The 27333-nt window shown below is 36.1% G+C and overlaps 1 protein-coding gene and 1 long non-coding RNA gene across 2 annotated transcripts in view; one reads left to right on the top strand and one right to left on the bottom strand.

Moving 5' to 3' along the window:
* Nucleotides 1–7762: 7762 nt before the first annotated feature.
* On the bottom strand, nt 7763–10765 carry LOC134658468 (uncharacterized). Its single transcript, XM_063514150.1, has 5 exons — nt 10757–10765; nt 9967–10117; nt 9640–9734; nt 9012–9098; nt 7763–8300 (listed from the first exon to the last, which is right to left on the bottom strand). The coding sequence occupies exons 1-5, from the start codon at nt 10763–10765 to the stop codon at nt 7971–7973; spliced, it is 672 nt and encodes a 223-aa protein (XP_063370220.1). The 3' UTR covers nt 7763–7970.
* Nucleotides 10766–15461: 4696 nt separating this feature from the next.
* LOC134658410 (uncharacterized) overlaps nt 15462–27333 on the top strand; it is a 152928-nt gene continuing 141056 nt past the window's right edge. The window contains exon 1 of the long non-coding RNA XR_010097700.1: nt 15462–15738. This is a non-coding gene — a long non-coding RNA (uncharacterized LOC134658410). The remainder of the gene's footprint in view (nt 15739–27333) is intronic.

Consider the following 27333-nt stretch of genomic DNA (forward strand, 5'->3'; position numbering starts at 1 on the left):
ACACACCGCTGCTTATGTGATCAACCGCTCTCCAACTAAGTCTTTATCATTCAAAACTCCTGAAGAAATGTGGTCTGGACAAAAGCCGAATGTGAAACACTTGCGCATATTTGGCTGTGAAGCTATGGTCCACCTGCCCAAGGAGAAACGTAAGAAGTGGGACCCCAAAGCACTCAAGATGATCTTTATTGGATATTGTGATCATACCAAGGGCTACCGATTTATAGTACCAGATACCACTACAGTAATAAAGAGCAGAGATGCTATATTTCTAGAATCTACTGTGAAAAGAGATTACGTTCTTTTAGAACTATCTTCAAGTGACCTGACAGAAAATAATAATATCCAGGAAGAATCAAATGAAAGTGTCAGTGACACCGATGTCACAAGTCTAGACAGCTCATATGATACAGTATGTGAGAACAGGTCTACCTCAGAAAGTGATTATGCACCTGATACAACTCTGGATATAACTGCAGTCAATAAGATGGAGCTGAGACCTAGAAAGAATGTGGGTACAAACAAGTTAGAAGAAAATACTTACCTGTGCTATGACGAAGAACCTACGGAAAATGTTCCTGAAACATATAAACAAGCAATTAAATCACTTTCTGCAGAAAAGTGGAGAAAATCTATAAAAGAAGAATTAGATTCCCATGATGAACACAATACCTGGACATTGGTAGAAAAACCCCCAAATGCAAAAGTTATAGGATGCAAATGGGTGTTCCGCATCAAAGAAGAACCAACTGGTCAGCGTTACAAATCACGCTTGTGCGCGAAAGGATTTTCACAGACAGCAGGTATTGATTACCAAGAAACCTTCGCACCAACTGTAAGGTATGATTCAATTCGGTTATTACTCTCTCTAGCCGTTCAACAAAATCTCAAGATGGTCCAACTAGATGTCGAGACAGCTTTTCTCTATGGCGAGCTTGAAGAGACCATATACATGGCTCCACCAGAAGGACTTCCTCATGGAGAAAATATGGTATGTAAACTTAACAAATCATTATATGGTTTAAAACAAGCGCCACGATGTTGGAACAGCAAATTTGATTCGGTGTTGAAAAAGTTTGGCTTTGTCAGTAGTAAAGCTGACCAAAGTGTTTACATTGGTCAAGTTCATAACAAGAAATGTTATCTATGTCTGTATGTTGATGATGGACTATTATTCTCAACTGATGAATTAGCTTTAAAAACAGTAACTAAGGAACTGAATAAAGTATTTCGAATTAAAGTTATGGATAAGCCTAGCAATTTTGTTGGGATGCAAATTGAAAGGTGTAATGACTATATATTTATTCACCAGACAAAATACATAGAGCAAATGTTGAATAAATTTAATATGCATGATGCTAATCCCAACAGTGTTCCTGTCGACCCTCACATGAAATTGCAAAAGGGAGAAGAAGAGCCTGAGAGGAATCTGCCATACAGAGAAGCAGTGGGATCTCTCATGCACCTGGCAACTGTGAGTCGACCAGATATAACGTTTGCGGTCAACCTGGTGAGTCGATTTCTTAATTGTTACAACCAAACACATTGGAATGCAGTGAAAAGAATTTTCAAATATTTAAAAGAAACGAAAGACTATGGTTTATATTACAAAAACACTAATCAGTCCTCAGAAGTGACTGGTTACAGTGATGCTGACTATGCCAATGACCCAGACTCACGTCGTTCTGTGACCGGTTATGTTTTCCTAAAGAGTGGAGCAGCAATAACTTGGTCCAGTCAAAGACAGCAAACCGTGGCTCTCTCGACAACTGAGGCCGAATTTATGGCTGCATGCGCAGCTACTAAGGAAGCAATGTGAATTAAACAATTTCTCACCGACATTGGTGAATATCAACAAGACACTTTGTGCCTTCACTTAGACAATCAAAGTGCCATTAGTGTTATTAAAAATGTGAACTTTCATAAAAGATGTAAACATATTGAAGTGAAATACTTCTTTATTAAAGAAAAGTATCAGCAAAAGATTATCTCTTTAAAATTTGTTACCAGTGAAAATCAATATGCTGATATTTTTACCAAAGCTTTGTCAAAAGATAAATTCAATTCTCTTAGATTCAAACTTGGAATGTGTTCACTTGGATCTATATGATTGTTATTTCTTTGAAATGTGCCTTATGTTGCATTTCTGTTAAGCAACTATATTGTGCTATTGTTATCTTATTTTGTTATTTTGAAAAGGCTCGAATTCAAAGGGAGTGTTAAATGTTTATTTTAAATTTCGAATTTCGCGCCTTATTTGAATCCGTCTCACACTTGACGGTTCTCATGTCAATGTCACTTCATATTCTTGTACTCCGTGGCACATGTATTTTACAATAGTTTTTTCCTAAAATTAAAGCAATCTCTACTAGATTCCTGTTAATTTTCGTTTCATTTATCACCCCTCCACCGACTTCGCACCTTGCCAATACCAACCTTTTTACACCATCTTTTTTAATTTTCTACTAAAAAAACGAAACCATCGACAACAGAATCAGCTTTTCCTCATTTTCTAATCCGCAGCTCATCTGTCGCTTTGCGCGGGAAACGCCATTACAGCTCATTAAAATTAAACAGCCGGTGTTGCCAGCGGTAATATTAGTAAACACAAATAAAGCGGTGTTTTGCACTGCAATGTGGGTCACACGGTGAAAGTTCGGCGAAAGGGGACCGCGGCAGGTCACAGTTACCGTCGTTACGTTGGTAGCGTGTGACACTTTCTTTAATTGAGATATTGACGGCCGAACGCCATTTTTGTCATAGACAATACGCGCGGGAAAAGTGGAAGCGACAATGGGATTGCATTGTTTGTTTGTATTGCTTTTAATTGTTTAATGTAGTTGTCGTGTTGGTTTCAGTCTTGCATTGAAAGAAATTTATTGCATGCACTGAAAGAATTTTTTAGTTGGTTTTACCATATTTCAACAAAATTTATGGGTTAATATAGCACCTACCCTTGAGTTTTGTTGAGTCAACAAAAACTGTATTGTTGATCAGTTACGGTAACTTTAACTTATTGCATATTTGTTGATTCAACATTTCAATATAATGGTAAAATTAACCCTCTAACAAGGGGTTAACATAGCACCAACCCTTCGATTTTTAGTTGTTTTTATAAGTAGCACAATGGTTAATTTAACCGTCTAGCAAACTATTAATTCATTACTTAACCTTTACATTTTTGTTAGTTTTACTAGTTTGCACTTGGTGCAAACCTGTAAAAACAACAAAAACACAAGTATGTTTGTGTTGAATCTACTTACTTTCAATGGTTAGTTTTACTAGTTTGCACTTGGTGCAAACCTGTAAAAACAACAAACCATGACAGTAAAATTAACTCTCTAACAAGGTTTGGTTTAACGTACTTGAAATGTTAAAAACACAAGTATGTTTGTGTTGAATCTACTTACTTTCAATGGTTAGTTTTACTAGTTTGCACTTGGTGCAAACCTGTAAAAACAACAAACCATGACGGTAAAATTAACTCTCTAACAAGGTTTGGTTTAACGTACTTGAAATGTTAAAAACACAAGTATGTTTGTGTTGAATCTACTTACTTTCAATGGTTAGTTTTACTAGTTTGCACTTGGTGCAAATCTGTAAAAACAACAAACCATGACAGTAAAATTAACTCTCTAACAAGGTTTGGTTTAACGTACTTGAAATGTTAAAAACACAAGTATATTTGTGTTGAATCTACTTACTTTCAATGGTTAGTTTTACTAGTTTGCACTTGGTGCAAACCTGTAAAATCAACAAACCATGTCAGTAAAATCTACGTGTTTTTAATGTTAGATTAACCCTTTTACTCAAGGTTGTGTTAACTGAGTTACTATATTGGATCAACTCTTACTATATTGTTGGGTCAACCCAATATATTTTAAATATAGCCAACAAAATCGTGGTGTTGATTCAATCAATGTTTTGGTGTTGAATTTACCTGATTGAGAGGTTAAATGTACTTTCAAAAAGAGGTAGGGTTAACAGTCCTGCACTGTTGAACCAACTTTTGCTGTAATAGTTAGGTCTACATGTATGTTTTGTTGAATTAACCTCGATTAAATAATAAAACTAACAGTGTAGTTTTGTTGAGGCAATAAGTGTCTTGGTGTTGTATTAACCTAGAATCAATAGTATTTTCAACAAAGCAGTTTTGTTGTGTCAACATATACTAATTTTATTGGGAATACTCAAAATGTTTTGTAGTATCAACCTAGATAAAATAGTATTTTCAACAAAACAGTTTTGTTATGTCAATGAGTGCGTTAGTGTTAAAAATACCTAATCTTAATGTTGAATTAACCTTTAAAGCATAGGTTGGGTTCACTTCGATTAAATGGTAATTTTAACAAACTCGTTGTGTTGATTCAATCAAATGTATTGATGTTGATATTACCCGCTTTAAAGGTTAAATGTACTTAAAAAAAAGGGTAGAGTTAACAGTCCTGCAATGTTGAACCAACTTATCTTTTAATAGTTAGATCTACATGTATGTTTTGTTAAATTAACCTCAATTAAATGATAATATTAACACTATAGTTTTGTTGAGGCAATAAGTGTCTTGGTGTTGTATTAACCTAGAATCAATAGTATTTTCAACAAAGCAGTTTTGTTGTGTCAACATATACTAATTTTATTGGGAATACTCAAAATGTTTTGTAGTATCAACCTAGATAAAATAGTATTTTCAACAAAACAGTTCTGTAGTGTCAATAAGTGCGTTTGTGTTGCATCTACCTGATAAAATATTGTTGAATCAACCTTTCGAAGTAGAGGTTGGATTAACACGAGCTACAGTGTTGAATCAACTTTCGCTATAGTCGTTAGGACTACAACTTGTTTATAGCGGAAGTTGATTCAACATTGTAGCTCGTGTTGAGCCAACCTTTACTTCGAAAGGTTAATTCAAGGCTTTTTTTATCTGTGGAGCCTAGTACGCTAAATTGTATGACGGACATAAAGCATTCGTCCCTTTCTGGCAAATATGCGAGTGTAGAGGACTAATGCTTTACGTCGGACATAAAACCTAACAGACTAGGGGAGCAGGTACATAACGTGCAACACAAATGCAAACTTGATACAGCAAAACTGTTGTGTTGACAATACTATTATGTCTAGGTTGTTAATACTAGGTACAATACAAAACATTTAGTGTTCGCAACAAAATTAGTAGAAGACACTGCAAAACAGGTTTGTTAAAGATACTAAATTGATTCTAGGTTAATACAACATAATTACACAAGTTTCTTGAATATTTTGAAAAATTTACACACATTGGTCAAATTCACACAGATAGGAAATAGACACGACACTAAACAAAAATATCTTCTGCATACGTAGGTACACATAGCTTTCAGCCAAATAAAATAAAATTGAGGTTAATTATAGCCTAACTAAGAAAACAAGTTGGTTCGGCATAGCAAGTACTGTAAAAAGAACATTAAAAAACGATTCATACGACAAAAAGTTTATTCTTAAACAATTGAACCTACCACAGGTAGAAAAAAAATCGAATTAGATTTAGGTGGCGCGCATATTATGATACTTTATACATATATATATATATATATATATGATTTAGATTTAGATTTTAGATGTATACTTAACCCGAAACCTAGTGACAGTACAGTAGGTACTCACAAAACTGAACAACTTTTCCCAAGGAACATGAGTCATAGTATGAAAAACAAAATGGTTTGTGGGTTATATAGTACAATATTAGATTAAATATGTTTAAATCTAAAAATGAAAAGATTTAATAGCTCGACTGCATTTCAACCAGGGCTCGGAACCGGTTTTTTGTAAAACCCAAAATAGCCCAATATTTCTAATTATTTTATGCTCTTTACGTAGGACTGAATCATGTATTTAGGTAACAACTTCTTATTATTAGATTGTCCCATTAAAAATGAAATAATAAACCAAAGAACGAAAAAGAACATAATAATACCGGTATTTTTTTTATGAAGAAAAAACCGGTTCAGAGCCTTGATTTCAACTGCGAAACGACTACAAAATCGCAATGGGGTAGGTGGGCTGAGTTGCGTTCTCGCGCACGACTCCATACATCTGGCGCGACTTCAAGTATGGAGTCGCGCGCGAGAACGCAACTCATGCTAGACCGCCTGTGTATCATTCATTAATCTTTTTTAGTATTTGCTCAGTCATATATGGCTGGCTCTAACAATATATAATTTATTATAAAATAGACTATTATGGAAAATACTCTAAAAGGTAGCCAACCCCTACAAGCAATTCTGCCATAAAAAATTTACTACACAAAGCTGCCGTCCTAATATAATACGCAGTAACTATGTATCAATCTCATATAATATATAGTTATTGCATTATTCGGCTTATTCGCACTAGTTACCACCAATTACCAATGGTAACTACTGGGATTTTTTTAGTGAAACAAAAATCCCAGTAGTTACCACCAAATCGAACCAAACTGAGTTCATGGCAACATTGGCAACTAACCACTAAAATGCAACAACTAATAAAAACAGTACATACTGTTGTATAAATTTAATATATTGTACTTTAATAAATAATTATACTTAGCCGATTAGTGTTTCAGTAAACTGCCTTAAAAGTGATTAAAAATAAAAATAAAAACAGTTTTACCGGTGCAAATGCAAAAACTAAAATAGTCAATGAGAAATTAACGCTTGAATGAAATAGCTTTTTAGTTGTAACTTGAATTTATTATACGGACGAACATACAAATCAGTTAAAAATCAACTATTATTTATCACTTTAAGGTAGTTTACTGGAACACTAATGGACATATCATTATTTATTAAACTACTCTGTATTTATTTGATATAATTTATACTGTTTTTATTAGGTTTGAACTTTAACAAAAAGGTAATAAAAGGTGGGAAAAAAAATCCCAGTAGTTACCACTGGTAACTGCTTGGTGGTAACTAGTGGGAATAACCCCTATTTTTCCCTTATATTAGGACGGCTGAAAAGTGCCCTATTGCTCTTTAGATAGTGGCGCCTATATACCAAAATTTATATAAAACACAGAAATGATAGCGTTTGAAAGTTGTGAAACAGTACTCTTTTCTAACGGTATATTAAATGTTGAAGCAAAGTGCCAGAGTTTTGAGACAAGAACATAAACCGAGATATTAATAATTTTGTACCAAATGAGGTAGTTGATTCCTACTTATATGTAAACCTGTATGAACCTGCATGTACACTATCTTATGAAAATGTATGAATTATGACTGTAAGCAGCTGGTTCATATTTAAAATGATTTGCAGATGGAGTTGGACTTTGAATGACAAAATTTTCTATCTTATATTTGGTACGAGTTCTTTCAGCTCCTCAGATTACATACTTTACATTAATTTGAAGGAAACCTCGTTTTCTGAAATATGTTAAACATGATAAAATACCCAACAGGTATAACTATTCAGAATATTATAAAACAGAGGAGAGGAGTGGAGCGGAGAGCGGAGGATGTATCTGGGTACTTGTCGATAAGATACGAAGTATAAATCGGTTAATTAATATTTCATCATGCAATACATATCTCCAATAGGCACTAAATGAGGAACTATTGGAAGACTTGTAACGTTCTCTAATTCAAGGCATTCAAAATTACTCGTGCAATTAGTTTCGTGTAGCTGATACGCTTGAAGGTGGTCATTGAAACCAATATTAATAAGAATTTTACATAATAAAATAATGACTGGCTCTAATTTAAGTATATAAACAATTTTGTAAAATATAACTTCTTGCTACTCCGCTTACAGATATTGTGACTGAGTAGATGTCTTTTATAGCTTTTTATATTTTGAAAGCGTCTGTTGCATGTAGACTGTGCACAACTATATTCAGATAAATTATTATGTTTCAAGTCGAAATGTAAAAACAAACCTTTCAGGGATTTTAACTCGAAATTACAGATAAAGCAATTAAACGTCATTTTCACTAAAGAAACATTGATAGTAACTTACATTAAATCTGCAATTAAAGTGGCAACACTCGGAAATGTATGATCTTGTGGCGTGTGAATTTCATAAAAGTACCATTGTATGAACATCCACGGCTGAATACTCTCGCGGGGATATTTTATATCAAATACATGAAAGGTTTTGAAGCAAATGTCAACAGCTTTTAAAAGAGACTCCGGCTGGTAAGTGACGTCATCAAAATAGACGTAGAACTCTGTAATATTTTCGACGTCTGGCTCGATGCAAATTACCACTGGTTGGCATGTGAGTCCTTTCTTAAGGTGGATATCCCGACGTGTTGCAAGGCAATTCTGAATGTCACTCTGAGTCTAAAACAAAAAAAGTTTATTACACATTTGACATCAGTGATTCCGAATAAGACAAACCCAAAAATTGGGTTTGCTTCATGGTTTGCCGAATATGCCGATTGAAATATCTACATTTTACAGGTTTAGTATACACAATGGTGGCCTAGCGGTAAGAGCGTGCGACTTTCAATCTGGAGGTCGCGGGTTCAAACCCCGGCTCGTCCTAGTGAGTTTTTCGGAACTTACGTACGAAATATCATTTGATATTTAGCAGTCTAAAAAATATTAAAATGTAAACTGTAGGTATATTTCTTACAAAAAATATTCAATAGGTACATGCTTGGAGTACTTAGCTTAGGGTAACATTCCATTTCTGACCGCAGCTGCACTACTGGTACTGAACACGTCGGTGTTATTGTCAATTTCCATAGTAAAATGAAGAGTAGTGCAGCTGTCGTTGGAAATTGATTGTCACCTTTAATCTATATTTATTTTATATTCTTAGCTAAGACGCTTTTCGGTGAAGAAAAACATCGTGAGGAAACCTGCATACATCTGCGAAGAATTCAAAGGTATATGTGAAGTCCCCAACCCGCATTGGCTAGCGCGGGGACTATAGCCCAAGCCCTCTCGCGCATGAGAGGAGGCCTATGTCCAGCAGTGGGACGTATATAGGCTGATTTTTTTTTTATTATTGTATACAAAATAAGGTATTAAATTAAAAATATTTACCTTCACATGCAATATCAACCTGTCACGTGATTCTAATATGGTCGGTTTGTTATATTTTTTTTGTTCAGCTGAATCCTTTGACGATCGCTAAAAACAGAAACATTTATAAGCAAAGGGTCAATATTATGTAATATAGGTAAATAAATAATATAAAAATCTTAACAAACATAGAGTAAATAACTGTATGATAAAATAGAGACCACGAACTGTGAACTATCTGTGAACCATCTACTTTTTTGAGGTCGATTAATAAACCTATGTTAGGGGAACCAGACATGTGTGACATTTAAAAGAACATTTGGAGCATTTTGATATTTTCTCGGCACCTGTAAAATTTCTACCACTTTACGAGTTAAAAGTTGAATGTCCTATTCGCCCATTATGTTTTATGGTTTCAATATTATTATAACAAATAAAAACTATGTTTTTTTTTGTTCCAGTCATGATGGGATGTATGGTGCCATTAATTTTAAAACAAAGAATAATCAATGAAACATCAAACTTAAGCAGTTCTATGGCTCCTGTTTATGGTAAAATCTTGCCAGTGTTTAAATTATTGGTGCCTGTTCCATTGTAGGGGTGTTTACTAATTTATAATAAATGTATCAAAACCTATCAGCTATCTTACCTTTTCGTCTTTATGTTTCCTTCTATTATCAGATCTGCCGACAGTCGGGACAAGTTTCCCACAAAGTAGGAACAAAGCAATAAATGTTTTCGTGTCTGAAATTAAATTTAAATTTTATTAGTGACTTTTATTTTACTATACCTACTTATTAGAGCTTATTATAAAATATGGTCATGTAAAAAAATAAAGACGATTATTATGTATAAGATCAGGTAAGGTAAAAGCAACCTAATGTTTTTTTCCTGCAGTGGCCCAATTTCTCGATCCATCCACATAAGACAAATCTATCTCTATCTCGCGATAAGAGTTACCAAAGGCAAAATTTACCTTCTTTTGTTGTGTTGTTGAAGAGGATCTTCAAATCTTGAAATACTTTCACGCCAATAAAAGCAGCATTAGCTTTTTCTAAAAACTCTGGAAACTTCACAAACAGTGAGATGTCCCTTTTATGATGGCTGTATTGAAAGTCCAACTCAATCTGCAAACCATATAAGATATTAAATACTAATCAGTGCTGAAAGACAATATTTGTCACAAAATAGTTAATACGTTAGCACCACTTGCACCATCCCACTAGTCCGGCGTTAACCGGTTAAACCGTTAACCCAGTGTCAAATTGTACTGGTAACCATGGTAACTCCAGGTTTAACTTAATTGACCTAATTTAATATCAATTTTGACGTGTAATATGTAATTATATTATAAATAAATGACTATGAGTAACCGGTTAACCCCGGGTTAGTGACTGGTGCAAGTGGCCCTTAATCGTTTGGGGCCACTTGCACCGTCCCGTAACTCAAGGTTATGCGGTTAAAACGTTAACTTAGTCTCAAGTTGTACTGGTAAATAAGGTTTAACCGGTTAACCCGGGGTTAGTGGAATGGTGCAAGTGGCGCTAAATTAACTTTCACAGGAATAACTATTTTACCGTTTTAATAAAAATGTATATTTACAAGCTGAAAGCCAAAACTCTGCTTTAACAAGGGGTATTTCTTTTATATGTCTTGCAAATTTTTGGTGGAGCTTTTGTAATCTGTTTGTATGCGATATTTTCTAGTTTGCAGCCGTCCGGCGGACTGGTAATCAGTGGGCCCCTTTAAGATGGGTTGCGACTTACGATATACATTTGGCTACTTTGTCTGATCTCATCCTGAGCAATGAAATCAGGATTTTCCATACATAGTGACCCTATTACATTGATCTTAAGTGTATTTGGTGTTGACTCTGTAAACTAGTACACCAAACGAACACCAAACATTGCCAATTGGGGAAAATAATAAAGTGGGCCTATGTTGCACCAAACCTGAGTTCCACTAGGTACAGCCAGGGTTCAACATCAGCTCTATCTTGGGTACTGCTCTCCCAAGTGCTCATCAAGAGGTGACGGATGATCAAAATAGCGTGGGTCTATGTTGCACCAAACCTGAGTTCCACTAGGTCCAGCCAGGGTTCAGCATCAGCTCTATCTTGGCTACTGCTCTCACAAGTGCTCACCAAGATGTGACGGATGACCAAAATAGCGTGGGCCTATGTTGCACCAAACCTGAGTTCCACTAGGTACAGCCAGGGTTCAGCATCAGCTCTATCTTGGGTACTGCTCTCGCAAGTGCTCATCAAGAGGTGACGGATGACCAAAATAGCGTTGGCCTATGTTGCACCAAACCTGAGTTCCACTAGGTACAGCCAGAGTTCAGCGTCAGCTCTATTTCGGGTACTGCTCTCCCAACTGCTCATCAAGATGTGACGGATGACCAAAATAGCGTGGGCCTATGTTGCACCAAACCTTAGTTCCACTAGGTACAGCCAGAGTTCAGCATCAGCTCTATCTTGGGTACTGCTCTCCCAAGTGCTCATCAAGAGGTGACGGATAACCAAAATAGTGTTGACCTATGTTGCACCAAACCTGAGTTCCACTAGGTACAGCCAGGGTTCAGTATCAGCTCTATCTTGGGTACTGCTCTCCCAAGTGCTCATCAAGATGTGATGGATGACCAAAATAGCGTGGGCCTATATTGCACCAAACCTGAGTTCCACTAGGTACAGCCAGGGTTCAGCATCAGCTCTATCTTGGCTACTGCTCTCACAAGTGCTCACCAAGATGTGACGGAAGACCAAAATAGCGTGGGCCTATGTTGCACCAAACCTGAGTTCCACTAGGTACAGCCAGGGTTCAGCATCAGCTCTATCTTGGCTACTGATCTCGCAAGTGCTCATCAAGAGGTGACGGATGACCAAAATAGCGTGGGCCTATGTTGCACCAAACCTTAGTTCCACTAGGTACAGCCAGAGTTCAGCATCAGCTCTATCTTGTGTACTGCTCTCCCAAGTGCTCATCAAGAGGTGACGGATGACCAAAATAGCGTTGACCTATGTTGCACCAAACCTGAGTTCCACTAGGTACAGCCAGGGTTCAGCATCAGCTCTATCTTGGGTACTGCTCTCCCAAGTGCTCATCAAGATGTGATGGATGACCAAAATAGCGTGGGCCTATGTTGCACCAAACCTGAGTTCCACTAGGTACAGCCAGGGTTCAGCATCAGCTCTATCTTGGGTACTGCTCTCCCAAGTGCTCATCAAGAGGTGATGGATGACCAAAATAGCGTTGACCTATGTTGCACCAAACCTGAGTTCCACTAGGTACAGCCAGGGTTTAGCATCAGCTCTATCTTGTTGCCCATCCACTCCCACACCCACCGCTAAACAGCTGCCAGGCGCCCGGATTAATTAATAATGATAGTTTGGCATACTAACTAGAGGGATTTCGTTGCTCTATAAATTGCATACCTATGGCCGTGGCTAGCTCTTAGACCAATACAAAACGCTCACGCCCAGCCCGGAAAACGCGCCTGTGTGACGGAACCTTTAGGCCGCGGACTGGACGCACGCAGCGCACGGCGTGGCGAGCGAGGCAGCGGACTGAGTGAGTGAGTGAGCGGATCAACGAAAGGGAGCTGGGACTTTCATTGAGATATATTTTAAATGATTTTAATGTATAGAACATATCGAAATAAGCAACTTTTACTTGGAAAACTTTTTACTAAAACTGAAAATGGCGGAGATAGAGCTCAAGGCAGGCCAGGCTTTTAAGGCAGGTCGGAGTAGGTACGACGACGAGCGAAGCGAGGAGGAGTGTTAGGTAGAACTGCGACCTTACAGCGCGCGTGCCGAGCGAGCGAAGCGAGCGTGCCGCGGCAGCGGCCGGCGAAGCGCCAGAACCGACTTTTTTATAATAATAAAATTTTACAAGTCCCAGCTCCCTTTAAAAACATCAATCTTTGGTCGCGTCTAACTCGGCCATTTTTTATTTTAGAGAAAAGTTTTTCCAGTAAAAGATGCTTATTTTGGCGTGATCTACACATTACAATCATTTAAAATAGTGTCATAATGATACCACTTTGTCGTACAGTCTGACCAAAATTCGTGTAAACAACAATTTGGACATGTTGTTTTAACCTATTGTAAAGATGGTATGCACAACCCATGCCAAACCGATGCCCAACAGACTGTACCAAAGAGCGGCCGTCGGGCCGTTTCTGGGACTTAGAAATTTAACAAAACATAGGGGTTGCAAATCGAATTAATTATTACTAAATAATTTAAAATAAAAATAAAATAAATATTATAGGACAATTTTACACAGATCTACCTAGTCCCACAGTAAGCTCAATAAGGCTTGTGTTGTGGGTACTAGACGACGATATATTTAAAAGATTTTGATGAAATAATCACTTTTTTTAGTAATGACACCACTGTAAAAAAAACCAAAGTCCCAGCCCCTCTTTGCTCCAAACCCAACCAAAGAAAGAGTCGCGTTACTCGAATGATATTGGTCAAAAGTCAAAACCGCATGAAAATCCGTGCAATCGTTTTTAAGTTTATCGCGAACATACAGACAGATGCAGCAGAGAACTTTGTTTTATAAATTAGTTAAGTAATGTTCAAACACTTACGCGTGGATTTTTTCTAGATCTCGGGTTCTCGTTACAGCTGGACACTATGGATAAACTGGACGCACGCCCTGACGGACTACACGGCGCTGATATAACATCATTATCTATGTCACTTGTTGTTGCCGCTTCCGTCGACGTTTCCTGCAAACATAGGTAACCATTTCAGTAAAGAAAGGAAAACTGTGGTTTTAACTAATAATAATGTGTCATTTCAACAAAAGCACAGCTTTTGATTCAACTACTTAATAAGTAAAGGTTGATAGGTAAGTAAACAATAGGTACGTACGTCTATAACTTTGTAGAGCTGTTCCAACCCAGATTTGAACAAAATTCTGTCTCTTATATTTGGTACGAGTTCTTTTAGCTCTTCAGATTTCATACTTTTCATTAATTCGAGGGATATATTGTTATCTGAAATATTTTAAGTATTGCACTGTTAACAATAATATCTGAGAGACCGAGCTTTGCTCGGAAAACATTATAAAACTCAAAAAGTGAGCGTTTTCGCAGATCTAGACTAGATCGATTTTTCGCCCCCGAAAACCCCCATATACCAAATTTCATTGAAATCGTTAGAGCCGTTTCCGAGATCAACGAAATATAAAATAAATAAATAACAAGAATTGCTCGTTTGAAGGTATAAGATTCATGAGGTAAAACAACACAGAAATTTACCGTACTGATCTAAGTAAACAACTAAACAAGATGGCGACCGACAAGCTCGCTTTCTTTTATACTAATGTTTTAAAAGCGTTTTCCAATAAAAAGTCACGCCAACATTGGTTACCTTTTTTCTAACGCTAAAAAAACGAAAATAATCCGACAACGAAAATAACAAACACGTACCTTCGAAGCGTTTAATGGTATCCGCGGAAATGCCCCATTCGGCTAAATATACGAGACCTTAAAAAATTAAAACCCTATTACCTTCTTAATTTATAACAATTAGAGTTATTTACATAACAATTATAATATGTTCTTACCCAACAATGTTTAAATCCATTATTCCCGTCATTCTGTATCACTAGTTAACACTGTTGACAGAAATACGCGTATTTGTTCCTGCAAAAATTCGGATAGACTGGCGAGTGGCGGTGAGGCGGTCGCCGTGGGGGCGGTGGGGCGGGGGCCGGTATACCCTAAGCGTCACCTCGTTGTTGGCGCGCACGAGTTTTGAATAAAGGGCTCCATACACGCAACGCACGGCGCGTCAGCGCATACTTTCTATTGGTGCCTTTTGGATAAATGAGATAGTACTGGCACTATTACTGGGCTTTAAAAGGGAATAATAAGATAACTATTGAAATAAAAAAAATGAGGGTTATTTGTGTAATATTACTCGTTAGGTATTAATATTTAGAATTGAAATTGTGATTTTAATTGCAGACCCATAAGTAAAAAAAAAGGACAGAAGCGTTTAATGGTGACTTGAAGACAATTATTTTCTATCTAGCCGATTTCGTCCAATCATAATGTATCGAGCACCGCCACGGTCTTTGAAATGTGATGAATACCTACACATTTTTTTTCTTTTCTAAAACAAATAGTTTTTCTTAAAAAACTGCTTAAGCAACATCAATTTCAACGAAATTGGGTGTTAACAGCCTCTTAAAATAAAAAAATGTTCACTATAATCTGCTCGGAAACAGAAGAGTCGTAGAATGTATTGTATACATTCTACGACTCTGCTCTTTCCGCACAGACTCTATACAGTTTTTATGAAATATCACAGACTGCTAAGATACTATAGCTGGTCAAGCAAATCTTGTCAGAAGAAGAAGGCGGCAAATTTGAAAAAGCGGCCAAGTGTGAGTCGGACTCGCCCATGAAGGGTTCCGTATTTAGGGGATATATGACGTATTAAAAAAAACTACTAACTAGATCTCGTTCAACCCAATTTTCGGTGGAAGTTTGCATGGTAATTAATGTACATCATATATTTTTTTTTGTTTTATTATTCTCTTATTTTAGAAGTTAGAGGGGGGGGGGACACATTTTACCACTTTGGAAGTGTCTCTCGCGCAAACTATTCAGTTTAGAAAAAAATGATATTAGAAACTTCAATATCATTTTTGAAGCCCTATCCATATATATAGATACCCCACACGTATGGGTTTGATGAAAAAATAATTTTGAGTTTCAGTTCTAAGTATGGGGAAACCCCAAAATTAATTGTTTTCTTTTTCTATTTTTGTGTGAAAATCTTAATGCGGTTCACAGAATACATCTACTTACCAAGTTTCACCAGTATAGTTCTTATAGTTTCGGAAAAAAGTGGCTGTGACATACGGACGGACAGACAGACAGACAGGCAAACAGACATGACGAATGCATAAGGGTTCCGTTTTTTGCCATTTGGCTACGGAACCCTAAAAAGTAGGCATGAAGGGATATCGTCCCAAAGAAAACTAGATTTTCGCGCCTTATTTACTGACAAGATTTGCTTGACCAGCTATATTATCCGGTTTATATTATTGTTATATTTCTTAACCTATCGAACGATATGGAAGTTTTATGTTAAGGTATCTTGTGATGCATTTTAAGATGCAAAATATATCTTAGCATGCTATCTTAAGATACAAACCAATATCGCAAAATTCTTATATGAACATACTACAAACAGTATCTTAAAATACAAACGGCATCTTAAAAGAGAAACAGATATCTCTTTCTCGCTCTCACTTATGGGTGCGACGCACCAAGGTCGCGGTACGGTGCGATAGAGTGTTACCACTATAAGATAAAATATTGTACCGTGTGTGGCGCCCTTTCGACGCGTCCTTCGCTGCTAAGATGGCGGCGAAGTCTATTCAAAAGACACCTATTTTGTCTTATTTTTTACCATAATAACCACTATAACTTGATATCCAATTTAAAAATAACTCCGCGTATTTGGAGGTCAGAGTTACACTAGAAATTCGGTGGCGATGGCAAAGTCGTGACTTAACATTGTGAACATTAATAACAGCGAATAAAACCGCTTCGACAAAATGATTTAACAAAATATAATAATACTTAGTTATTAAATATTACAAGCTTTAATTGTTCAATTTCAAACACCAGTAACACCACGCAATATTACAAGCGGAACTCCTTTTCTAATAAGAGAAATTAGAATAGGAGTTCCGCTTGTAATATTAGTTGTAAGTAGTTTATTATGCAACACGGCCCTGGTCTACCGCGAATCTATTCTGTTAGGTAAGTAAGTAAGTAAGTAAGTACTTACATTTATTTCCGACGTCCGCGTCCCCGATTCGCGATAGACCCGGGGTACTCGGTTTTAAATACCTACCTTTGTGTCATTTAAAATAACTATTCTTCAAAGTTTCAATCAGAATGGTCAGAGATAGCGGGGATTTCAGAAACCAAAAACATGTAAATAAATGACTGCATATACAATCCGCGTAATGCGAGGCATTTTAGCGCGAAATTTGAAATTCGCGTTAAAGCGAAACCGCGCCTAATAACGGGATCGCGTACTTAAAGCGGTATTACTGTAAAAGTAATTTAAAAATGTGAAAAGAGTTCCGATATTAATAATAATAAGGAAAACCAAAAAATACGTATGCGACTTTGCTAATACAGCTTAGCAAGTATCAACTATATTATTGATGTCGATTTTACCTGTTTATATTATTGTTATCCCAACTGTTTGTGTGAATTCTGGGTACTGTTATTTATTCTGAGTTTCTGGTGAAAATTATTCTAGGTTCTATTTGTAATCGAATGTAGAGATGCAAGGGATAGTTTTTTGGTCGGAAATTAACAGGATACCGGACATTTGGCCTGACCGTCGGTCGAATATTCGCTCGCCGGAACATTTTGAGTTTTGCAGATGCGCATCATCGCGTCGTGCAGGTGATGACTGATGACCTGTTTCGTATACTTAATTACCTACTTCATTATTTTAGCATTAGAAAGAACTTCACAGAAAAAAGCTTATGGTTCCAAATCAGGCATTTTTAGGGTAACATTTTGAAGTAAGTAAGTAAATTATAAGTATTGACCATGCTACGTTAGATAATTCCATTACCTATTATTAACAATTAAAGAACCTGATAAAAACTGCACGCTTACTTCGATGGAATTCTTTCTAATGGTAAAAAAACAAAGTAAGTAAGTAAGTAGGTACCTACTTACAATTAAACGTTCGCGCGGGCTCATTTCTAGGTTCGAAACGAGTATTATCATTAGTGATGGATAGGACATCAATTTAAAATGAGTTTGTATGAGTACCTCATTTTCTAAAATGAGGTGTTACAATGTCTTACTTCAAATGAGGTGAGGTACTAGCATATTTTCAGCGTCGACTATTCCATTAATTCCAACGGCGACAAAAATATTTAATGTATATACATATTTATGTATTCATCACTTCCTTTATAAATAAATAAATAGTAACATTTAATTGGAGTGCAATTCTGGAGGTTAAGAATAGAACTTTTAGGAGAAATATAATTTTAGAATCAAGTAAAATGAATAGAGGAGTGAAGTAAGACATTTTTGCGGTGCGAAGTACTGCGACAAATTAACAAAATGAGTGGTACAAATGAGGTGCCTCACGAGTGAGCGACTCAACACTAATTATCATGTTATTTTTACCACACCAGATGGCAAAGGCTCTTTTGATTGTTCAAAAACGAATAAGAAAGTTGCATTTTATTCACATGTGAGGCAAAGTTTACATTTGTGTGTGTGTGTGATAGTTGAAAGAAACACTTAAAAGGGCTAGTTTAACTATGCGAACAGGTTGATTTAGCTTTTCGTATGATGTTGTTTTTACTTTTGTATATTGTTATCCCAACTGTCTGTGTGACAGTTGAAACAAACACTTGAAAGGGCTAGTTTAACTACGCGACCAGGTTGATTTAGCTTTTCGTATGATGTTGTTTTTACTTTTGTATATTGTTATCCCAACTGTCTGTGTGATAGTTGAAACAAACACTTGAAAGGGCTAGTTTAACTATGCGAACAGCTTGATTTAGCTTTTCGTATGATGTTGTTTTTACTTTTGTATATTGTTATCCCAACAGTCAGTGTGATAGTTGAAACCAGGGATGTTGCGAACATCCGCATCCGCATCCGCAACCGCGGAACTTCCGCATTATTTTCGACATCCGCATCCGCATCCGCATCCGCATAAAATCGATGCGGAGCTTATGCGGATGCGGATGTCGAACAAGTCGGTACAGGAACGTCTTAGCGGCGGCGTAAGTGCTAGGTAATTTCGTCATTACCTATAACGATATCGTCTAGAATAGTCTAGATCCAGAAAAGTCGGCCAAGTTACTGTTTATTAAATATAACGCACTTATATTCTTGCACAAATACTAAACGTTTCGTTTTTTTTTAATAAAAAGTACTAAAAATTTAATATTTGACGTTTTTTAAGTACGTAATCTTGACATCCGCATCCGCATCCGCATCCGCGGATGTGAGCCTTTAAATATCCGCATCCGCATCCGCATCCGCGGATGTCAAAAAATCTGCATCCGCAACATCCCTGGTTGAAACCAACACTTGAAAGGGCTAGTTTAACTATGCGAACCGGTTGATTTAGCTTTTCGTATGATGTTGTTTTTACTTTTGTATATTGTTATCCCAACTGTCTGTGTGATAGTTGAAACAAACACTTGAAAGGGCTAGTTTAACTATGCGAACAGGTTGATTTAGCTTTTTGTATTAATGTTGTTTTTACCTGTGTATATTGTTATCCCAACCAGTGTGACAGTTGAAACAAACACTAGAAAGAATTATGTCAATCGATTTTTTTTTGTATTTTACTGAACCTGTTTATATTGTTATGCCATGCCATATAATTCCCAACTGTCAGTGTGACAGTTGAAACAAACACTTGAAAGGACTAGTTTAACTATTCGAACAGGTTGATTTAGCTTTTCGTATGATGTTGTTTTTATCCGTGTATATTGTTATCCCAACTGTCTATGTGATAGTTGAAACAAACACTTGAAAGGGCTAGTTTAACTATGCGAACAGGTTGATTTAGCTTTTCGTATGATGTTATTTTTACTTTTGTATATTGTTATCCCAACTGTCTGTGTGACAGTTGAAACAAATACTTGAAAGGGCTAGTTTAACTACGCGACCAGGTTGATTTAGCTTTTCGTGTGATGTTGTTTTTACTTTTGTATATTGTTATCCCAACTGTCTGTGTGATAGTTGAAACAAACACTTGAAAGGGCTAGTTTAACTATGCGAACAGCTTGATTTAGCTTTTCGTATGATGTTGTTTTTACTTTTGTATATTGTTATCCCAACTGTCTGTCTGATAGTTGAAACAAACACTTGAAAGGGCTAGTTTAACTATGCGAACAGGTTGATTTAGCTTTTCGTATGATGTTGTTTTTATCCGTGTATATTGTTATCCCAACTGTCTGTGTGATAGTTGAAACAAACACTTGAAAGGGCTAGTTTAACTATGCGAACAGGTTGATTTAGCTTTTCGTATGATGTTGTTTTTACTTTTGTATATTGTTATCCCAACTGTCTGTGTGACAGTTGAAACAAATACTTGAAAGGGCTAGTTTAACTACGCGACCAGGTTGATTTAGCTTTTCGTGTGATGTTGTTTTTACTTTTGTATATTGTTATCCCAACTGTGTGATAGTTGAAACAAACACTTGAAAGGGCTAGTTTAACTATGCGAACAGCTTGATTTAGCTTTTCGTATGATGTCGTTTTTACTTTTCTATATTGTTATCCCAACTGTCTGTCTGATAGTTGAAACAAACACTTGAAAGGGCTAGTTTAACTATGCGAACAGGTTGATTTAGCTTTTCGTATGATGTTGTTTTTACTTTTGTATATTGTTATCCCAACTGTCTGTGTGACAGTTGAAACAAACACTTGAAAGGGCTAGTTTAACTATGCGAACAGGTTGATTTAGCTTTTCGTATTAATGTTGTTTTTACCTGTGTATATTGTTATCCCAACTGTCAGTGTGACAGTTGAAACAAACACTTGAAAGGACTAGTTTAACTATTCGAACAGGTTGATTTAGCTTTTCGTATGATGTTGTTTTTATCCGTGTATATTGTTATCTCAACTGTCTATGTGATAGTTGAAACAAACACTTGAAAGGGCTAGTTTAACTATGCGAACAGGTTGATTTAGCTTTTCGTATGATGTTGTTTTTACTTTTGTATATTGTTATCCCAATTGTCTGTGTGACAGTTGAAACAAACACTTGAAAGGGCTAGTTTAACTATGCGAACAGGTTGATTTAGCTTTTCGCATGATGTTGTTTTTACTTTTGTATATTGTTATCCCAACTGTCTGTGTGACAGTTGAAAAAAACACTTGAAAGGGCTAGTTTAACTATGCGAACAGGTTGATTAAGCTTTTCGTATGATGTTGTTTTTACTTTTGTATATTGTTATTCCAACTGTCTGTGTGACAGTTGAAACAAACACTTGAAAGGACTAGTTTAACTATTCGAACAGGTTGATTTAGCTTTTCGTATGATGTTGTTTTTATCCGTGTATATTGTTATCTCAACTGTCTATGTGATAGTTGAAACAAACACTTGAAAGGGCTAGTTTAACTATGCGAACAGGTTGATTTAGCTTTTCGTATGATGTTGTTTTTATCCGTGTATATTGTTATCCCAACTGTCTGTGTGATAGTTGAAACAAACACTTGAAAGGGCTAGTTTAACTATGCGAACAGGTTGATTTAGCTTTTCGTATGATGTTGTTTTTACTTTTGTATATTGTTATCCCAACTGTCTGTGTGACAGTTGAAACAAATACTTGAAAGGGCTAGTTTAACTACGCGACCAGGTTGATTTAGCTTTTCGTGTGATGTTGTTTTTACTTTTGTATATTGTTATCCCAACTGTCTGTGTGATAGTTGAAACAAACACTTGAAAGGGCTAGTTTAACTATGCGAACAGCTTGATTTAGCTTTTCGTATGATGTTGTTTTTACTTTTCTATATTGTTATCCCAACTGTCTGTCTGATAGTTGAAACAAACACTTGAAAAGGCTAGTTTAACTATGCGAACAGGTTGATTTAGCTTTTCGTATGATGTTGTTTTTACTTTTGTATATTGTTATCCCAACTGTCTGTGTGACAGTTGAAACAAACACTTGAAAGGGCTAGTTTAACTATGCGAACAGGTTGATTTAGCTTTTCGTATTAATGTTGTTTTTACCTGTGTATATTGTTATCCCAACTGTCGGTGTGACAGTTGAAACAAACACTTGAAAGGACTAGTTTAACTATTCGAACAGGTTGATTTAGCTTTTCGTATGATGTTGTTTTTATCCGTGTATATTGTTATCTCAACTGTCTATGTGATAGTTGAAACAAACACTTGAAAGTGCTAGTTTAACTATGCGAACAGGTTGATTTAGCTTTTCGTATGATGTTGTTTTTACTTTTGTATATTGTTATCCCAATTGTCTGTGTGACAGTTGAAACAAACACTTGAAAGGGCTAGTTTAACTATGCGAACAGGTTGATTTAGCTTTTCGCATGATGTTGTTTTTACTTTTGTATATTGTTATCCCAACTGTCTGTGTGACAGTTGAAACAAACACTTGAAAGGGCTAGTTTAACTATGCGAACAGGTTGATTTAGCTTTTCGTATGATGTTGTTTTTACTTTTGTATATTGTTATACCAACTGTCTGTGTGATAGTTGAAACAAACACTTGAAAGGGCTAGGTTAACTATGCGAACAGGTTGATTTAGTTTTTTGTATTAATGTTGTTTTTACCTGTGTATATTGTTATCCCAACTACCAATGTGACAGTTGAAACAAACACTAGAAATAATTATGTCAATCGATTTTTTTTGTATTTTACTGTACCTGTTTATATTGTTATTTTAACCCCAGCACATGAGTTAGTTTAACTCCGGCGTGTGAGTTAGTTTAACCATTCGAACATGTTGATTTAGCTTTATGTGTTACTGTAGTTTTTACCTGTTTAATATTGTTATCTCAACTGTTTGTGTGACGAATAAAACAAACATTTCAAAGGGTTGTGTCAATTGCCTTTTTTTGGTAAGGATTTAACTTGTTCATATCGTTATGTTAACCATAATTCGGGTGTTCATTTAACCATTCGAACGTGTTGATTTAGCTTTATGGCTTGCTGTGGTATTACTTGCTTATACTGTTATCTCAATTGTTCGTGGAACGGTTGGGAGAAACATTTGAAAGGGTTATGCCAATCAGCTTAATTCCAACATTAACATTTACATTAAAGTCAACTATTGTGAACAGGCATAATTAACAAATTTATTTTGTTGTTTCTGGTAATTAACAAATGGTTGAATATCTTTTGTTGTTTTAACGTATTTGTTTTGTTAACTTTACTATTTAAATTGTTATTTCAATAATTTGAACAGTAAAATCAACAATTACCTATTGAACTATGCATGAATTGTTACGCCAACATGTACAAACAGGTAAATACAACTGTTTTCATATCAACAAAAACTTTTCTGTAAAAACAACAATTTGTTCATTTTGCTTTAACCCATCATTTTGTTAATTCAACTAATTTGTCGCCAACACGTGCAAAATCAACCTTTTCCTTCTTTCAGTGTGGTACGTACGTACGTATTTCAGCTGGAGTAATCCGACGTTTGTGGGTCCTTATTTTATATGGTTAGGCCGGAAAGTTAAATAAAAGTTACACGAATTTCAATTCTTCTAAATATTCTCATCAATTTTTAAAATATTTAAACCAAGTAAGTAATGTCTGAATAGTGAAATGCAAACCACTTTTGAACAAACCAACTTGCGGGCAAAATTAAAGAAGGCAACACCTATTTATAACGCATTATTAGAAAAGGCGGCGAATTAAAAAAAACCGGCCAAGTGCGAGTCGGACTCGCGCACGGAGGGTTCCGCACCATCAACAAAAAATAGAGCAAAACAAGCAAAAAAAAACGGTCACCCATCCAAGTACTGACCCCGCCCGACGTTGCTTAACTTCGGTCAAAAATCACGTTTGTTGTATGGGAGCCCCACTTAAATCTTTATTTTATTCTGTTTTTAGTATTTGTTGTTATAGCGGCAACAGAAATACATCATGTGTGAAAATTTCAACTGTCTAGCTATCACGGTTCGTGAGATACAGCCTGGTGACAGACGGACGGACGGACGGACGGGCAGCGGGTTCCGTTTTTACCCTTTGGGTACGGAACCCTAAAAAAGGCTACAGGAAAACAAAATTCACGTCTACTTTTTTACTGTGTTCTACGTACATACTCGTACTTGTAACACGTGCTTAGTGAAAGAAAAGAGAATGAAAATTGTCTTGTTTATTCAATTATTCGACTTTATGTCATGAAATGTCTAGTAATGGACATAATTTATCGTCGTTCCAAGTCTCGACAGACTCTATTTACATTAATTTTGCAAGGCATGTCTACACTACATGATTTATTTACAGAAACTGCGCAATGTTTATGTTCAAAAGCATTGTATATGTAACTTGAAAGTAAATAGTATTCAATGTAGAGAAAAGTAGTAACAATATACTGTATCTTTACTATGTGAAACTTTGCCCATGGGGCCTTCGTATCTTAGGGGACACTTTTATCGGAGTTTCACTTATTAAAGATAATAAATACTCTAGCTATTACCAGGCGTGTCTCACTCCGCGATTTCGTCGCTTTGCTACAGGTAGCTAAAAGTACATCCGTTCGGCCCCAATTTTGGGAAAAGCCATAAGTAAGCCGCGCGTGGCGCTGTCGCCACCTAGCGGCCATATTTGTGCTGATCGTAACAGACGCGTTTTGTTAGAGAGTGAGTCTTCTGTACTTAGTATTAGTATTATTATTTATTCTGTGCTATGTATTACGATAAATAGGTATATCATGAGACAACGTTGAAATTTGTAGAGCTTTAAGGGCAGTCAAATTATGGGACAAACAAATTGCCAATTTAATTATAAATAAAATTGGCAATTTTATCAGATTTTACGAAAAATTACAACATAAATAGTTTGTTGTTTCGTACAACAGTAAATAAATAAATAAAAAAACAAATGAGTACTGCAAAGGTGCAATGTAACCAAGAAACATGTAGTCGGAAAATACCTAATTATGTCTTGGTAAAAACAAAAACAAGAGGATACAAGATTAAACTAATGGCCTCTACATCAATGATTTATAACTCAAGATAGGTTATAGGCGTTCCAAAATTGAAGCGCTTAACTTGTGACAAATTTGACAAGTTTCCTTTAGACGCGGCTGGACAAGCGAGAACTGTGCACGTGCTAACGAGCTCCCGCACACCAAAAGAGAAAGAGACGACCTTATGTTTAACAACGAGTGTGACAAATATGGATGTAATAAGAAAACTAATCAAAAATAACAGATTTCTTCGTAGGCACAGAAATATTTATGGAAGTATTTTTTGTGCTCCTCAAGTATGAGTATAACCTATCTATGGTTATATAATATCATTGCTCGTGACGATTATACGTCATCGATAATCGCATATGATTTGCAATTCATTGCGGTATTTGGTCGTTCGATTGAGCTCGTGGGTCCTACTTAGCCAGCAATTACCTATAATCGCATGCCATGTATTGTGACATCTGTAGAAGCGTTAAGAGAATCTCGACACATGCCGACCTTTGGCTAATCTCACGTTAACGCGAACAGCCGTGTGATGGCTGCCTATAGACCTAGATAATGCATCCGCCTTCTCTCTTGAACTCAAAACCTCACGGTAAAGCGCAGGGCTGGTTTAATGATCTAGGTAGGACATGAGACTGATGAGACCCGTCTAGATAGGACATTTTAAACAAATTAGAGTCCGTCTAAGCTAACTTTCTACCGCCACCGATAAACCGCAGTAAGAAAATATAAACGTGACATTTTCATAGAATGTTTACATTACATTACTTATGACAATGCCACACTTTGTCAATCCCACTCTACTGTAATTAATTCAGAATAAAAAAGATACGTGCATGTACGATGTGGATATGGATATGATGGTCGTGTTTTTAAGTCTGTAAACGTGATTTATTATACTTGTGTCTTAACTGTCGTCAATATAAATTGTCTATTGGTCAATTTTAGATTAAAATAGATGATGATGATGAGATTGATAAATCACAATAGGGAGCTAAGCAGGAGAATTTTAGCGTTCTAAAGTAGGTAATTACCTACATACTACCACATCTCCAGGTTTCATAGACTTTCTTAAATAGTTTATCTCTTTACTGGAAATCTACTAATGGACGCGTACGTTTCTTGTCTGTCTGTCTAACAGACACTTTAATGAGATGCAATTTTGCAGGTTGCTAATGTCGGTAAATGCGTAATGCGTATATATGACTGCAGAAGTGAGAATTGGCCAATTATGGCAAAAAATACTTCTGCTTTTCATACATGCTACTTAACTACTGAAAATCAATACGTAAATAAGATACAATACATATAACGCAAAGTTAAAATTTGCAGTTTAAGGCAATTGGCAAAGACAAAGTTCAAATTGTTCACAACTTTTAAACAAGTATGAAGTGCTGTAAAAATATGCTCTATTTGCCTCATTCTTATTAAATGCTGGATTTTACTACAGGTTTAATCCGGTCAGGCAGACCGAGTTGAAAGAATGCTGAATAGATAGATATTCTTTTAACTGAATTCTATTTTCAACTTCACGCAGTACATACAGCAGTAATAAATGCACTGATACTTATACGGTCTTAACTACTTACCATACAAAAAGCAATTCAATACTTAGACAGCAAAGTTAAAGGTCCCAGTCAGTACACGATGTCAACTCTCTTTAGTACAAATATGGAGTACATTGAAGTCTGTAAATGGCCGACTTTGCCAGTGACTACCCATTGTTGAGAATGTCGAGTAACACAGATTGAGGATCTGTGGCCAATGAGACCGCGGATGATAAAGATAATATATCTTATTCTGGGTTAAGGACTGTGACGAGCGATTTGAAAAGTATTAATTAGAATCAGATTCTGAATAAGGAGAACCAGCGTTTAACGTCAAAAACTTTACACTTTTTAATAGTAGGTATATTTATACTGACCAAATGCTTAGATGCCTTTATTGCACTTTTAAATAATTTTGAAAGCAACCTCAGATCATTCATTAATCAATAACCTTTATATAGGAAACTAAAATAGCAATCACAAAAACAAAAACAATCTTATTACTAGTACCTGTAGTTTGCATACTTTAGGAATATCTATAAAAACCCTTGTAATAGACATTCCTAAAGGCTACCCAGCCTTCTAGTTTTATTTTAACGGTTTTTCCTTCCACCTTTTTTCCAAACCGTGAAGCACTACTACAGCTCTTCACATAAGAACGAGGCAATATATTTAGAGAAAAAAAGATAAGGCAAAACTGACCTAACCTAAATTACAACCAAACCTAAAAATAGAATTTTAGCACGAGTACGGTGACATGTTGACATGACAGCTGTCATCGTACCCAAGCTACTACTGAGCTACTATAATCCCACAGTTTTTACAGTTTCTAAAGTTTTGTAGGACAATGTTTTAGCATTAACATTATTACCTACTGCACTTAAAAAAGAAAACGGGCAAAAAAAAAAATGCATCCGCTCGATTCTAACCACAGCTTTAGCACCATAGACAAAACAGTTTCAAAACGGGGTGACCGCGTTGCCGGGCGGTGAAACCCGCGAAAGCGACCTCGAATGCAGTCTAACGGTCCGCGCATGTATTGTTTCAGATGTTGTCTGTGGCATTAACATTATT

This window comes from Cydia amplana, chromosome 22 (assembly GCF_948474715.1).
Source record: "Cydia amplana chromosome 22, ilCydAmpl1.1, whole genome shotgun sequence".
Taxonomy (NCBI): Eukaryota; Metazoa; Arthropoda; class Insecta; order Lepidoptera; family Tortricidae; genus Cydia; species Cydia amplana.

What these genes read in the sequence shown, in the direction of transcription:
- LOC134658468 (XM_063514150.1), bottom strand. An exon ending in CAACAACACAACAAAAGAAG is followed by an intron (nt 9,735 to 9,966) that starts GTAAATTTTGCC and finishes ATTTAATTTCAG; the next exon opens with ACACGAAAACATTTATTGCT. An exon ending in GGAAACATAAAGACGAAAAG is followed by an intron (nt 9,099 to 9,639) that starts GTAAGATAGCTG and finishes TTCTGTTTTTAG; the next exon opens with CGATCGTCAAAGGATTCAGC.